Below are 15,000 nucleotides of genomic sequence, written 5' to 3'. Positions count from 1 at the left end.
AATCCTACTTCGACAAGTGGTACATGAAGATGAATACTTCAAAAACCGTGGCCACTGTATTCCACCTATTAAGCCTTACCTATCGGGTGCATCTCGAAGGAGTTGCCCACAAGATAGAGAAACTCAACAGTCGTCTGAGGAAGCTGGCAGGATCAACTCGGGGCGCTAACCAAGAGTTCCTGAGGACGTCGACCTTGGCACTATGATATTCCATCGCGGAGAATTGCGTTCCAGGAGATCTTAAACTTCGCAAGTCAATGCACAGTGTCAGGAACTCTGGCAACAACGCCTAGTAAGAGGAGACACTGGGTAGTAACGAATCGGCATCGACCGAGGACCTGCCTCACGCCAAAATCGCTTCATCAGTGGGGACTTTCCACCTGTCAAACATTGATAAGATATAATAATACAAAGTCGCCCGTTTAATTTCATTGTCCTAATTTAGTGAAGTTGGTGAATTTATGAATACGAAAATTTCCGTAATAATATGACGTCACGCACTTAACTCTTGTTAATCAGTGTTGATAAATTTTTAACTAATCACTTGTGGATAACCCGCAATATTTGTGGAGGAAAAAAGTCTATTACGAACAGGCATTCATATATTTTACTTATTATACTACCGCATATTATTGTGGAAATAAACATTCTAAATCGAGTCGAATCTTTTGAGCCATCAACAATCAAAATCCATTTGGTGTAACATGTGTAGGTGTTCTCACATGAATTTGGCAATAATTTTTTTTAAAAGATTTAATTTGTGTTCTTTCTTTTTAAAAAAAATACCAGGCCAAGTTATCTAGACCTAATGATCCTTTTGATAAGTATCAATGGATTTAATTTCAACGTGTTAGATGTTGTTGCGGCAACGGATTGATTCAATGTTTCCTTTCATTCTTTATTTCAGACCTTATGAAATGAATAAGATAAACGAGATACTTATCTCTTAATTTAAGCGGGTCATTATAGGTACCCTTAAATATTATTCAGTTATTTTTCACTTAAATATTTAATATTACTCCAATGAAAAAAAATGGAACAAATGTAAATATAATGCATTAATTATGATATATTCAATTATTGGAGCTTTAAAAGGTTAACGGGAGAAAAAAAAAGATAAAATCAGCCACAGTTGTTTGACTGGATGACTGACCTTTCTCTACAAACTACAAAATTACGCATTACACCAATCGTGAAAGTAAATCTGCATGGATGTTTTCGCAACCGGGAATATGAGATATTTAAAATGAGTAATTTTTCAGAAATAAACTCCACCTTAAAACTCTACTGTTGTTCATTTTGTTGTGTTTAACCCTCTCCTTACCAACTACAGGAAAATCGTCACATTCGTTACGATACAACCAACACTTTTCTTATTCACAATTCTTTTGTGCATTGTAAAGTTCAAAGAAAGTGAACAGTGTGTTGAAGAGCATGTTTTTACTATTGTAATTATATATCCCAAGAACTTACTGCTATTGTGTTTGAGTGAAAAAAATATATTTTGGGTTAGTTGGGTTTGAAGTTTGGGGGAAAATCCTGAAAATGGCTGGTAAGGAGAGGATTAATGGATGTGAGTGGTTTGTGTTCCGTTTCAAGAATAAATGTTTTCAGTAAGAGATATCTGCTGAATGATTTCAAACTGTAAATAATTCCCAAGCTTTCGCGTCCTACCACCGAATATCGTGTTTCACTGTATAGAAGCTTTCTGCTTGTGTACTGGCATGACATTAGTGTACCGTCATGTTCTTGTAATAAAACACCCGCAATTCTGTTGCAAGATGCATCTGTTCTAACATAGAACGGTTTACTTAAATCTGGCAACTTTAATATTGGTTCAGAACATAGAGCTGATTTATTTTTGTTGAAGCTCTCTTCACATTCATTTGTCCAGTTTATTTTGTTTGGCATTGATTTCTTTGTGAGATTTGTTAAAGGCGTTGCAATATCTGAAAAGTTTGGCACATATTTCCTATAAAAGTTTAGGAGACCTAACACTTTTCTAACGTCCTTTTTGGTTTTGGGGGTTTGCAACTGTTTGATTTTTTTTTGATTTTTTTTTTGTATCGGATTTTTGGTTCCCAAAGCCAACTGTGTGACCTAAAAAATTAATCTGGTTGTAAGCAATGCTTGTTTTTTGAGGGTTGAACAGTGATATTGTGTTGTTTTAGAGTATCTAATACCCTTCCGAGTGTTGCAATATGTTCACTCCAATAGATTTTCTTGGTTTGGTATGGGTCCGGCGTTGAAGATTGTGACTTCATTTAGCTTTCGAAAATCTATGCACAATCTTATGTTACCGTCTTTCTATTTGACAACAACGATTGGTGAGCAATACAGGTTCGTAGAATGTCACACTATGTTAGTGTCTATCATCATTTGTAGTTCTTTTACTACTGCTTCCTTTGAATGAAAGGAGATGGGTAAGTATTTAATCTTAATCGGTATTGTTGAAGTTAGCCTAATGTCGTGTTCGACAATTGAAGTATGGCCTGGTATATCTGCTGTTAGTACAGATTGATGTTTTGCGATAGGTGACTGTATGTCATGCTTCTGTAACGCATCTTACTCGGGGTTGACTCATTTTCCCTGTATAACGGGATAGGGGGATGATGAAGCTCGCCTTAATCTTGTTCCGATTCAATGATTAGACCGACGCTCGCTTTTTCGCTTTGAACATTATTGAAAACAGACCCGCGATTACGTTCAACATATTGTTTGACCATGATGGTGTGTAATGGTTTTGTTTTATCGCCCATTTTAATCTCATAGTTTACTCCTGATCTAACTGCGGTTACCTTGTATGTCCCTTTCCATGTTAACAGAAGTTTCGTAGTGTCATCGGGCAAAAGCACTAGTACCTGATCACCTAGCTGAATATTCTAGCTTTGCTTTTTCTATCTGCATAAAGTTTGTATATTTCTGCTTTTTCACAAACGGATTTCTGTGCACGTTTGCACGTGGACTCAATCCTATCTTTTAGGTTGTTTACGTAGTCGTTTGCGAACATCATTTCTTTTCCATCACGCGTTTCCCCTTTGCAAATATTATATGCAACTACATCGATTGGGCCTCTCGATGCACGACCGTACATGAGTTCGTAAGGTGAGAGCTCTGTACGCAAATAATATCGCTGGTAAATGCCTATCCTATTTGGTGGGTTTTTCCAAAGAGTGTGTAGGGTAACGTAGTTACCAAGAGCTCTCATTTCTCTTAACCGCAATGCTATTGTCGCGTGCCAGGCGAGACAGCGAGGTGGGTGTGCTCCGCGTGTATCATGCGCGCTAGGCTTACTGATACAATGAAGAAAATACGAGTAGAAGACGGAAGATGCTTGGCTTCACCAAAAGCGGGAAGTGAGAGCTCTTGGTAACATAACAATCGTTACCTACACGCTCTTTGTTTTTTCTGAGCAAACTTTACGGAGCATTGTTTTTGTGGTGCCGTTCATTCTTTAACAGAGACCATTGGTCTCTGGGTGCCATGGTGTTGAGAAAATTTGTTTGATTCCCATTAGTTTCATTGTCCCGGCCATTATGTGCAAGGTAAACTGAGGTCCGTTGTCTGATCAAACGTGAAAATATTGTCATGAGTGCTTCGGCTATATTATGGTCTGAAGACGTTGATTTAAGTGCGACCGCCTCTGGCCAGCGTGTGGCATAATCAACCAGAGTTAAAATGTGTGTGTTATTTCTCTCGGATTTCGCTAAAGGTCCAATTATGTCTATCCTGCAGCGCGAAAATACTTTTTCTATCGGCTGGCATTAAGGGGTGCTTAGTCACTCTACCTCTCGCAACTCGTTTTTGACAAGCATCTCATGATTTAACGTATTTCCGAACATCTTTTGTTATACCTGGCCATGTGAATGGTCCAGAGATTCTTTTAAGTGTTGACGAGCTACCTACATGACCTGACGCAATTGAACCGTGCGCAATAGCTAGTATTTTGTCACGGGAAGGAGTTGGAGCTACAATTTGTTTGAAACACTTACTGCCTTTTGTCATTGATCGATACAGTACATCGTTTTCAATATTGTATTTTGCTTTTGATTTTGCAGTTTGTCAACACGCTTAAAGTAAATTCTTATGGAATATTCTTCCTTCTGTAACTTAACAAAATCATGGTGGCCAAAGTTTTGTGGCTCTAGTGAAATAGTCATTGATGACTCTTGTTGTTTGATCATAGATCTAGTTTCTGCTGGGCAAGCTATATGTTGCGCAAGTTGTAATTCTTCAACATTTTCGGCATTGTCATTAACACCTTTTATATTACCAATTATCAAATCGGCGACTGGGTTTTGTAAAAGACAACATTCTACTTTGCCTGTGTAATATGGTGACTCTATGTAAACATTTGTGATGTTAAATGTTCCAACGTTACCACTGAAGGTAATGCACTGAACATTATTTTCAGTTTTATCTTCATCTTTGATTAGTGCAGCCCTAATACCTACGGTAGTACATCCTGAATCCCTAAGTGTAGCGCATTCTAATCTATTTACTTTGCCTTATACTAAGCTTAAGTGAACCTGAACGGTATGTTTGTGTGAGTAGAGACATTCCCTTTACACAGTAAACATTTATGTTTTCTGATGTTTGGATCAGCTGTTTGGAGTGAGTAGTTTTTATTGAAGCATTAGTTGTGTCAGCACGTTGAATTTTGTTGTTTCTATCGTTCGATTAACCTACTATTTTGAAACAAACATCTGCAGTGTGACCTTCTTTTGAACAGAATTGGCATTGACTTCAGTTTCTTTCTTTTGCTCTGAACTGTTGGGTTCGACACTTTGTGCTGCGCTATATCTGGGTTTGTTGAACTGTTTGGTTTGCTCTCTTAGCTTATTCCCTGTTTTGAAATTAGCTGATTGATTTCTCTTTTGATTCCTTTGTTGAAATCGGTTGCTATATTCTGAATAAGAAACTCGTGATTTTGTTTCCGACTCACGCTTTTAGCAACTGCTGTATAATAAGGTTCATTTGTGATGAGACTAAGCGGCTTTAGTGGATGTGTGTTTGTGTAATATTCAGCGTATTTCTTTAGCTCTTCTATAGTTGTAGGGTTTCGCTCTTTAAAGAATGCGACAAGTTCCGGATTGCATGATTGATACACGCGGTTTTTGAGAGTTAAGAAATAGAGTCCGTCAAAATCGCCCTTTTTAACATTTGCAAGTTCTAGCCACCTGTTGAAAAATTGAGTTGTGCGATTTAGAAACGAATTAAAATCTTCTTTTTCATCTGGCTTAGCAGTTTGGAAGCGTTCTAAGTAGCCGTCTTCGGTAAGGCGGAATCTTTTAAGCAATGCATCTTTTATTTTATTGTAGTCATTCACATCTTCTGGTGCAATTGTATGGAACACTTTTAATGGTTCACCTGATTAGCAGTTTATTATTGCTGAACTTAATTGACTATCCATTTGACACCCATAAGCTCGTGCTTGGATTTCAAACGGTGTAGAAAGGATTCGAGACAATCGGTACGTTCATCAAAAACCGGCATTTTTGGAAGGTAGTCATCTGTTTTTCTAACTTGACTTCCTGGAGTAACTTTAGCCTTTTCAATTTCTGCTTATAATGCTATTTCTGTCTTTTTCGTTTCTTCTTGTGCTAGCGGAATATATCTTTCTATTTCACGCATGCGCACTCTCTTCTCTATCTTCATGTGCTTTTAATTTTTCTCTTTGATCTTTTTTTTATTCCTCTCTTCTCTCTCTTCTTTCATTTTTTCTTCACACCATGAAAATGTTTTTTCTACTGGTATTTTGAGTTGTTTTGATAATTCTATATACTTATTGTATAGATAGTATGCACTTGGCTAAGAAGTTCACAACATTGCCATCCGGAAGTATAACGGACAAACACACAGAACTATGTGTAACCATGAACTTTTATAGTCAAGTTAATACAGTTTAGTGAGAATCACTAACAAACGCGGATGGCAAAATACTATAACAAAGGCTTGAGAGACGTCATCTTCGTTCTATAGTCGAGGTCCATTTTTGTTGTCCTGCTTTAAATTGAGTTGTGTTCAATATAAATACTGACTGAAACTAGAGTTTGATGTATATCGCTTTTAGTTTGGCTTTTTATCTGTAATGACAATATATTATTTTGCCTTATTTATCCAATACGGGAGGAATACTGATCGGTTGTGTCGATAGCAAGTATTATTCTTAAGTGCTTTCTGTGTTAACACTAGTCGTAATGGGCATGATCTATATTACATTTCCATGTGCTCGAGGTCATTGGTCACATTGGAATATGTGCTCAAAGTGACCCAAATAGTGAAAAGTGTTCACAATTTTTGAAATATCAAACATCACGATTGGTCATTTTGTTCAGCTTGACGCATGTGTAAGTTTATAACTTTCATAAACAAAGCAGCGTTTTTACATTTCTGGAGAAATATCCAATCGTTGGAAGCAACAAATCATGTGATTGATGACTAGGTTGGACGAAAACATGAATATAGATCGCTCCCATTGCTCGCGATTCGGAATAGAACTTTCTGAGTGTGTCACTGCACTTAATGAACTCTTATGGTGACTTGAAGATAATAGCCGTATCAATACTTAAGTTTTGCGATTTTCTGTATTGGTAGATAGGCTCAATTTAAAGGGAAAATCGGGTTGAATTTAGAAAAAAAACAACAAACCCAACTCACTTCGCGTTAACCCAAGCCGACAAGTGCTAAAATTAACGTGAAAATCGATAGTATGCGCTTGGCTAAGAAGCTCATAACATTGCCATCCGGAAGTGTAACGGACCAACACACAAAACTGTGTGTATCCATGAACGTTTATAGTCGGGTTAATACAGTTCAGTGAGCATTACTCATAAACGCGGATGGCAAAAAACAATAACAAAGACCCGAGTGACGTCATCTTCGAACTATCTATAGACTACACGGCGTGACAGAGTAATTATTCACCTATTCGTCCCGTTGCCCAAGTCCCCTCACTTACTGCCTGTTTGACCGCGTGATACGTCTTCACTGCCAGAATAACATTAATCTGTCGATCAAAACAGGTTAGATCTAGTATTTACTTTAGAAATACATCAATGAGAGTGAACACTTTTTACAATATAACAACAGTACAATACGACTGAATGAATAAAATGAATGAGAGAAAATTGAATGGATGAGAAAAGAATTGACACAAAACAAAGTGAGTAGTAGTAGCATGTCGACTTTCTAATACTCTTTTTAACATGTACTAAACTAAGTGAGTAGTTTTAACAGCTAGACTTTATAATTCTTTAAAAATTGTCCCCTCCAAATAATTGTCACTGATTTTATGACATTAGAATATTAAGATATTTTCAACCACAATCGGATTAATGATATTACAAAAGGTCCCCACAAAAGTATAGCTTTAAATTATTAAACAATTCTGCTGATTTAACTCAATTATAACTTTATTAAAATAATAAAGAAAATGTCAAAAATAAAAGGGAAAGTTTGACAACCAAAACGTAACATGTAAAGACAATACAATACACACAAACACATCTTGTCTTGTTGTCGTCTCGAGATTGCTCCTCTGTAATCTTGTAACAGCGTCGCTCTGACTTTTCGTGAAGATTTGTAGTGTAGATATCTCTTCACTCTGTACTATCCTTTTGGATATGATGATGATGACGATGATAATGCTGATGATTGTGGTTGTCACGTTACTATAGAACGAGCTTGGATATCAATGGGATATCTTTAGGCGACCATGAGTTGTTATTTATGAAACCTGTTGCTATGCTATCTTGTGTTGACAACGCCTCTCAGTCGTCATATGAATACAACTCACCATGTTTATATAAACCCATGGCAGGCCGCAAAAATTCACTTGCTATTCTTTGCACAATGCAGGGTTGATTGTGTGAAGTACGTTCGGGCTCGGCAAATAGCAAGGCATAATACAGGTTACTGTGCTGTGTAAGTTCGTAAACTGGTGACCAAAAACATTGCATAAAGAAGGCAAATTTACGCAATATCAGTTTGATAAGAAAAAAAAAAAGATCGATAAACTCATAGTACAGAGAAGGCAATCTGTTACTATGCATATTATGTCCCAATAAAGTATAACGCAGAGAAGGCCGAAACTGTGTTATACTGGCCGGTTCAGTAACAAAATAAATATAACACAGGAGACCAAAAACTGTGTTATTAAAGGTTGGTCGGTTCAGTGACGAATTAAAATATATTATATCACATCTCCATAAAAGAGTGTGATAATAAAAACTTGCCCGTTAACCATTGAGTCGGTTTATTATTATTATTATTATTATTATTATTATTATTATTATTATTATTATTATTATTATTATTATTATTATTACATACAAGAACATTCACATACAAACACAGCTTGTTCCCACGAACAAAAAATGATTGGAATGTCCTGCCATCAAACATAAGGAATGTTGAATGCTTGGAAACTTTTAAAACAGTGTTGAATGAATTTACTCGTCAAAGTAATCTGTGAATGTTCCCTGTTTTCATTGGACTGTAATAGAATATTTGCAGTGATCGAGCCTTTTGCAAATACAAGCCATTGAAGATTTATTCACCCTCTATATCAGACCATTTGGTGATCATCTCAAAATATTTTATTAAGTACCGTTTTTACGCAGACGATACCCAATTACTGTTTCCCATTAATATCGACAATCATCTCAATGTTATAACGGATGAAGAAAATTGTATCTCTGAGATTAGTGACTGGATGTGTTGCAATAAACTCAGGTTAAATGAAAACAAAACATAGGTGTTGCAAATTACAAGACGGGGCCTCGTGGACCTCTCCACACTTAACCTGAATCTTTCTGATTATGTAATTCCCATCACTAAAGAACCCGTGAGAAACTTAGGAGTTTTATTTGATACAAAATTAAACATGTCTGCCCATGTCACTAATGTAACTAGATCCTGCAGTCTCTATCTTAGATCTATTGGTGCTATTAGAAGGCTTCTTGATACTACTAAACTTCTTGTTGTCTCTTTGATTCTTAACCGCCTTGATTATTGCAATAGCTTGCTCTATGGTTGTGATAATAATGTCATTAATCGACTCCAAAAGATACAGAACAAAGCAGCTCGATTGGTAACGTTATCTAAAAAGCGCGAGCATATCACCCCGATTTTGGAGGATCTACACTGGCTACCTGTAAGGTTTAGAATTGAATTAAAAATACTCACCCATGTTTTCAATGACTTAAACAATTCTGCTCCTGTTTACCCTCAGGAACTTATCCACCTTTATGAACCCAGTCGAAATTTAAGATCTGCTAATTTAAATATCCTAAGGAAACCCCCAAAATCGTTAGTTTTTCATGAGAAATCCTTTGACCACCATGCCCCCCGACTGTGGAACTCCATTAGTATTGAAACTAAAATAGTGAAAATCCCCTTATCTTTAGAAAACGGTTAAAAACTGAGCTTTTCTGTAGGGCATATAATTTGGACTCTTAGTATGTATTTTATTATACTATATTATGTTATCATCGAATTTATGTGGTTTTTAACATGCCAGTTCTATATTTGTATATCAAACATGATGTGTTGATGTAAAGCGCCAGTGAGCAATTCTAAATTGGAACTAGGCGCTATATAAATTCATTACATTATTATTATGATTAAAGAATAGGGATATTCAATTACATTGCTTCACGATCTATCAGACGGTAGAATCATCGGTGTATTTGTATGCCGAAGTCACAAAGATATTAAAAATTATCGAAATCAAGGAGAATATGAACACATTGCAAGACGACTTGACAAATTTGAAATGTGGAGTAACACTTGGGTGCTTATGTTTCATCCGGACAAGTATAATCATATACATATTGGAAAGAACAACCCAGACCCAGATTTCAGCTATTCAGCATAGTGTGGAAGCGGAGAGATGGATACTGAAAAAAGACATTGGCGTGACGATAAAAAGTAATGTAAGCTTTTATATACGCACATCAGATAGAAAATGGAGCAAACAACGTCTAATATTTGCCTCAATCACGCATATATCCTTCATATTCCAAATCAATGTAGAATTGTTCATCCCACTCTGCAGATCATTAGAAAGAACCCATTTGGAATATTCCGACTCTGATCACCATAAACAAGATGTAACACATTGAAATGATAGAGAGATTACAGAGAAGAGCGACGAAACAAATGTTGGCATACGAAGAGAAGTTTACCAACGCTGAAATACAGGAGAGTTCGGGGTGAAATGATAGAAATATACACAATGTTAAGTTGGTTTTATGACAGGGAGGCTGGAAATCTACAAAGATATGATACAAGAGGGAACAGTGGAAAGCCGTGTCTACAAAGTACAAGGATGTATATTAGAAAGAATAATTTTAATATGAGGACTGTGGAATTCATAGCTGATTAAATCGTATGCGCAAAATGTTTGAATTCGTTAAAAAATAAACTTGGCAAATATTGGACGGAACAAGAAATAGTATATGACTACAGACAAAAAACTCAACACCGGTCGTATGAAGACCTAGTCTGATAAAGGAAAACTTGAGTCCAACGAAGAGGATCTGTAAGAACCTGTGCTGGAAATCATCGCTAAATTAGGATGTAATGAGAGTAAGTTTGACGACAATGGTCTCAAGTCTCACAATTATTGCATTGGCGATTAACCTTGTGTCGGTGGTAGGAAATCTAATTGTTGAAACTAGTTAATCCCAAACAATTTAATACGCGGCCAACATAGCCAAAGAAGAATAGAGACAAGTCAGAACAGTTATTACTTACTACTGCTTCCGTCTCATGTTTAATCATAAGGATCTTTTAAAATGTCACTTGTGTATGTGGAAAGTGAACGTATAGGCACCATCTCATCATCATCATCATCATCATGATCATCATCATCATGATCATCATCATCATCATCATCATCATCATCATCATCATCATTGCCTTTTTCACCTTGGGTCAGGGTATAGATAGTTCGAAGATGACGTCACTCAGGTTTTTGTGATTTTTTTTTTTGCCATCCGCGTTTATGAGTAATGCTCACTGAACTGTATTAACCCGACTATAAATGTTCCTGGATACACACCTGTTTTGTGTGTTGGTCAGTTATACTTCCGGGTGGCAATGTTATGAGCTTCTTAGCCAAGCGCATACTATCTATAGGCCAACAACAGTTTCCATCTCATGTCAATGATAATCTATGGTTTCTTATGACGCATACTACACTTCCGCTTGAAACATAGACTTATCGATTGCCGTTCTCGTCTATTCTCAACTGCTTGGTTATAATTGTATTGAGGCCATACAAAACCTGAAATTTGAACTGGTGCTGTCCGACACTCATATAAAAATGTCACACTTCATTCATATTATCAACAACGACACGACGACAACATTTACGATAACAATGGGCATACATTTCATGGATTCAGTCGTAACCACACCTTAAAGCTATTTATAATAATGATCATCGAAATAATTCAACGATTTTTGTTGTTTTTTTAAACCACAATCGCATTCATATATCAACCCATAGAATTTTATGTCTATTGAATTCATAATACTATGTAGATAGAGCTCTCTGTTATATAATGGAAACGATTCCAATTATCCGAAAATGAATATGTTCACAAAGCTCATTTTAACTTGTTTCCTCTGGTCGTTGTAACAGCGAGAAACAAAACAAAAAATAGCACTTGAATGTTTCCATGCCTGAACTTTTTGTAATCCAACGATCAAAATGGAGTTCATCAAGTCCATTTCAACTTCAGTATCTATTAAATAGATTAATAGGTTTTATGTTATCTGAAGAGGCATCGGGAAATTGTTCGAAATTAATACCGCCGGAGTTCAAGAACTTTATATAATTGTCATCTCCACAGACATCAAACTTGATCTAACGTATCTCGTGGCTCGTATAGCTTTCACTCGAAGATACATTTCTCACTCATCATTTTCATGATATGCATATGAGCGTCAGTCGAAGAATATATACTAGCTTGAATTGATTTTACCTTATTTTTTCCCCCAGGGAAAACAGTATAAGAGTATGCTGCCTCCAAAAGGATTCGCTCTCCTCTGTATTTTTTATATTATCGATTTGATGAAAGCGGCCTCCTCCAAAAATATCACAAACAGGTAAATGTTTATAGTGTTGTTTATACGCTGCTCAACTAGGATTGAGGAAATAGTGTTTTAAATTCCTTCAATTCAAAGATCAAACTTTAAATACCTAGTTTAGATAGTAAAGAGAAATTTGACAATGAAATTCAGATTTAACTGTAGTGATGTGGTTTACATATTAAGCAAAAAACAAACCATGAACCTGTTTGATACCTTCAGTTGATATTCTTGAGTATATATCTGATACACATCTTGCCCTTTTTTAAACAGCTCCAGTGTTCAACTCATCCAGCTTCAAACAACGACAAATTGGGATAGAGAACAGATTAACCATTTACGGAATAAATATCACGTGAGTTGGAGAATTTCATCATTCTATAGAACTGGAGAGATTTTCATTTGAAGTCAATTATATGACATTTTTCCAGACCTAATCAGATCATTCAATTGATGAGAAAATGAAAGACTATTTTCATTCTAATATCACGCCAAAAAGTCTTTTATTTTAAACTAGTTGATCTGATGGGAGTTTTTTTGTTGTTGCGAGAATATAGTATTCCCCCTTAGAATAATCTCTCTTTGTGTTAATTTATCACTTGGAGTTGTTCATTAGGGATTCAAGACACCCTCATTACTACTCATCAATCCTTCCTATACCTGCCTTTAACAAATCCGTGTATCAACACCATATTATATTCATCCACTGAACACTCACTCATCCGTCCACTTATCAAATCAACAACCATCTCTCCTTCCATACGTCGATCCACCTTTACTGCAGCATTCTGAAAAAAAAAAAAACGTTTTTAAATTTTTGACCAGAAATCACGTCTTTCAAATTTCGATCGACTAAAATGACCCTAATCTTGTCAAAAGAGTACAGTAGTTCATCCATCCATTCATCTCTCCGTCCATCCAACTCCCAGCCATGTCTCTGTTACAACGCCATTTCATTCTCATTCATTAGCAGGTCAATTTACAATAAATTGTTTTATCAAAATAATGCAAAGCGAACTTCACGAATCAACAATTATACATATTAAAAAGTAAAATTACAATAGGAAACAAAATGATAATGTCAAAATACTGGTTCCAATCTCAATGGAAGTGTAAAATCAGTTTTCCAGAGGACTAGATACATACATTGTGCAATTGATCTTCTGCTTTCAGAGTGATGGCATTTTATTTTCTAGCCCAAATAAATACTGGTCGTCAATAAATATCATCCCTCCTCGGTCTTTTACGCCACATAATCACACGAATATGCCTATACAGCCTGCTATTAAAATAGTTATGACAACTATATTCAATATGTAACTTTATCATCATCATCATCATTGCCTTTTTCACCCTGGGTCAGGATATAGGCAACAGACAAACAGTTCCCATCCCTTTCTATCTTTAGCTAACATCTCATTCCACGTCTTGTCACTTCTCTGTATATCAGTATCAGCAGTACTACTGCGAATAGAGGAAATCATTATTCGCAGTATGCTACTGCGAATAGACGTGGCCTATCACAATGTGATAAAATGACAATGTCTCAAAATCCACAACTGTGTTCAATATGTAATTAAAACTTATATTTGAAAAACTTATTTGCAATTCCTTTACACGGTTCCTCAAAATGCATCCCTCTCAAATTGCGTTTCAACGACGATCCGGGCTCCCAAAGCAGTGTAGCAGGTCAATATCGGACACACCTCTCAAGACATTCTGCGAATTTTTTGTGATCATTTCAAAGTCTGTGCGTTTTTTACCCCGCGAAGTTATGCCTTTAATCAATTGAAAAAGAAAGATATAGCCAAGTTTTCTTTTGCCATTAGCTTTTCATTGAAATCTCTATCCTCTATACATATTAATAGAAATTCCTTACGAAATTAAACTCTTCAATCTCTCTATTCTGGAATCAAAGCATTGTGTTCCTGAAATGGATTTTGTTTTGTAATTCGGTTATCTTGTACGTTTCTGATGAGAAAACAAAATCTTATTTTTTATCCGTTGTTTAGAAAATGGATTTCCTGTTAAATTGATAATGATGTTTTTAAAAAATGGCCAAACTTATAACTGGGTTATGAAAATGAAGGTGTTAAAAATGGTGTTAAAAATTTGCAAAAACATATTGAGTGCTCTAATAAGAACAATAAAAAAAAGGTTTGCATACGAGTCAATTTTAGATGTGCAGTGTGCGGTCATCTTCAATGCTTTTCAGGGCAGTCCCCAAACTTACTGAAAACAATAATCTTTGGGAAGCGCAAAAAACGTTTTGTCAAGCCATGACAAGCCTGTCGTGAATCACATTACACCTCCTATTACAAAATACCAATCGGCTATCACGCTGGCCTCTCTCCTCTACTCTAGTTAGATCCAGTGTCCATCCGATCTTCAAGCAAAACGTCATGGGATTTTCTGGTCAAACAGGAAGTCTTCGCATCCCTAACTCAAGATCTCGTCACATTTAGGATACCTTATCAGGTTGTAGTCCACGACAATCAAAGGTATTGGCCATATGTAACGTGTGCGTTTGTGTGTGTGCGTGAGTGTGTGTGTGTGTGTGAGAGAGAGAGAGAGAGAGAGAGAGAGAGAGAGAGAGAGAGAGAGAGAGAGAGAGAGAGAGAGAGAGAGAGAGAGAGAGAGAGAGAGAGAGAGAGAGAGAGATGCGACGTATCGTCTGCCTATAAAACAAAAGGCGAGTCTGGAAAGGTATTCTGGAAATGGTAAACGTTACGAAGTGATTTTTAATGAGCATGCTGTTATTGACTGAATCATTTTATATCATGGAGGATAAAGATTTAATGGGTTGGTGGTGGTAGAAGAAGAAGAAGTAGTAGTAGTAGTAGTAGTAGTAGTAGTAGTAGTAGTAGTAGTAATTGTAGTAGTAGTAGTAGTAGTAGT

At 36.2% G+C, this 15,000-nt stretch overlaps 1 protein-coding gene across 1 annotated transcript in view; it reads left to right on the top strand.

Annotated features, from left to right (window-relative positions):
- Positions 1-15,000, top strand: part of LOC144977090 (carboxypeptidase B-like) — a 38,783-nt gene that overhangs the window by 4,022 nt on the left and 19,761 nt on the right. The window contains exons 2-4 of the mRNA XM_078921884.1: positions 12,014-12,120; positions 12,376-12,457; positions 14,467-14,603. Of these exons, the coding sequence (XP_078778010.1) occupies positions 12,032-12,120; positions 12,376-12,457; positions 14,467-14,603 (308 nt within the window). The 5' untranslated portion in view covers positions 12,014-12,031. The remainder of the gene's footprint in view (positions 1-12,013; positions 12,121-12,375; positions 12,458-14,466; positions 14,604-15,000) is intronic.

This window comes from Berghia stephanieae, chromosome 7 (assembly GCF_034508935.2).
Source record: "Berghia stephanieae isolate SIO BIC M18660-M18661 chromosome 7, UCSD_Bste_1.3, whole genome shotgun sequence".
Taxonomy (NCBI): domain Eukaryota; kingdom Metazoa; phylum Mollusca; class Gastropoda; order Nudibranchia; family Aeolidiidae; genus Berghia; species Berghia stephanieae.
Note: the sequence above shows the minus strand (reverse complement) of the source record. Positions and strands in the feature narration are given on the sequence as shown.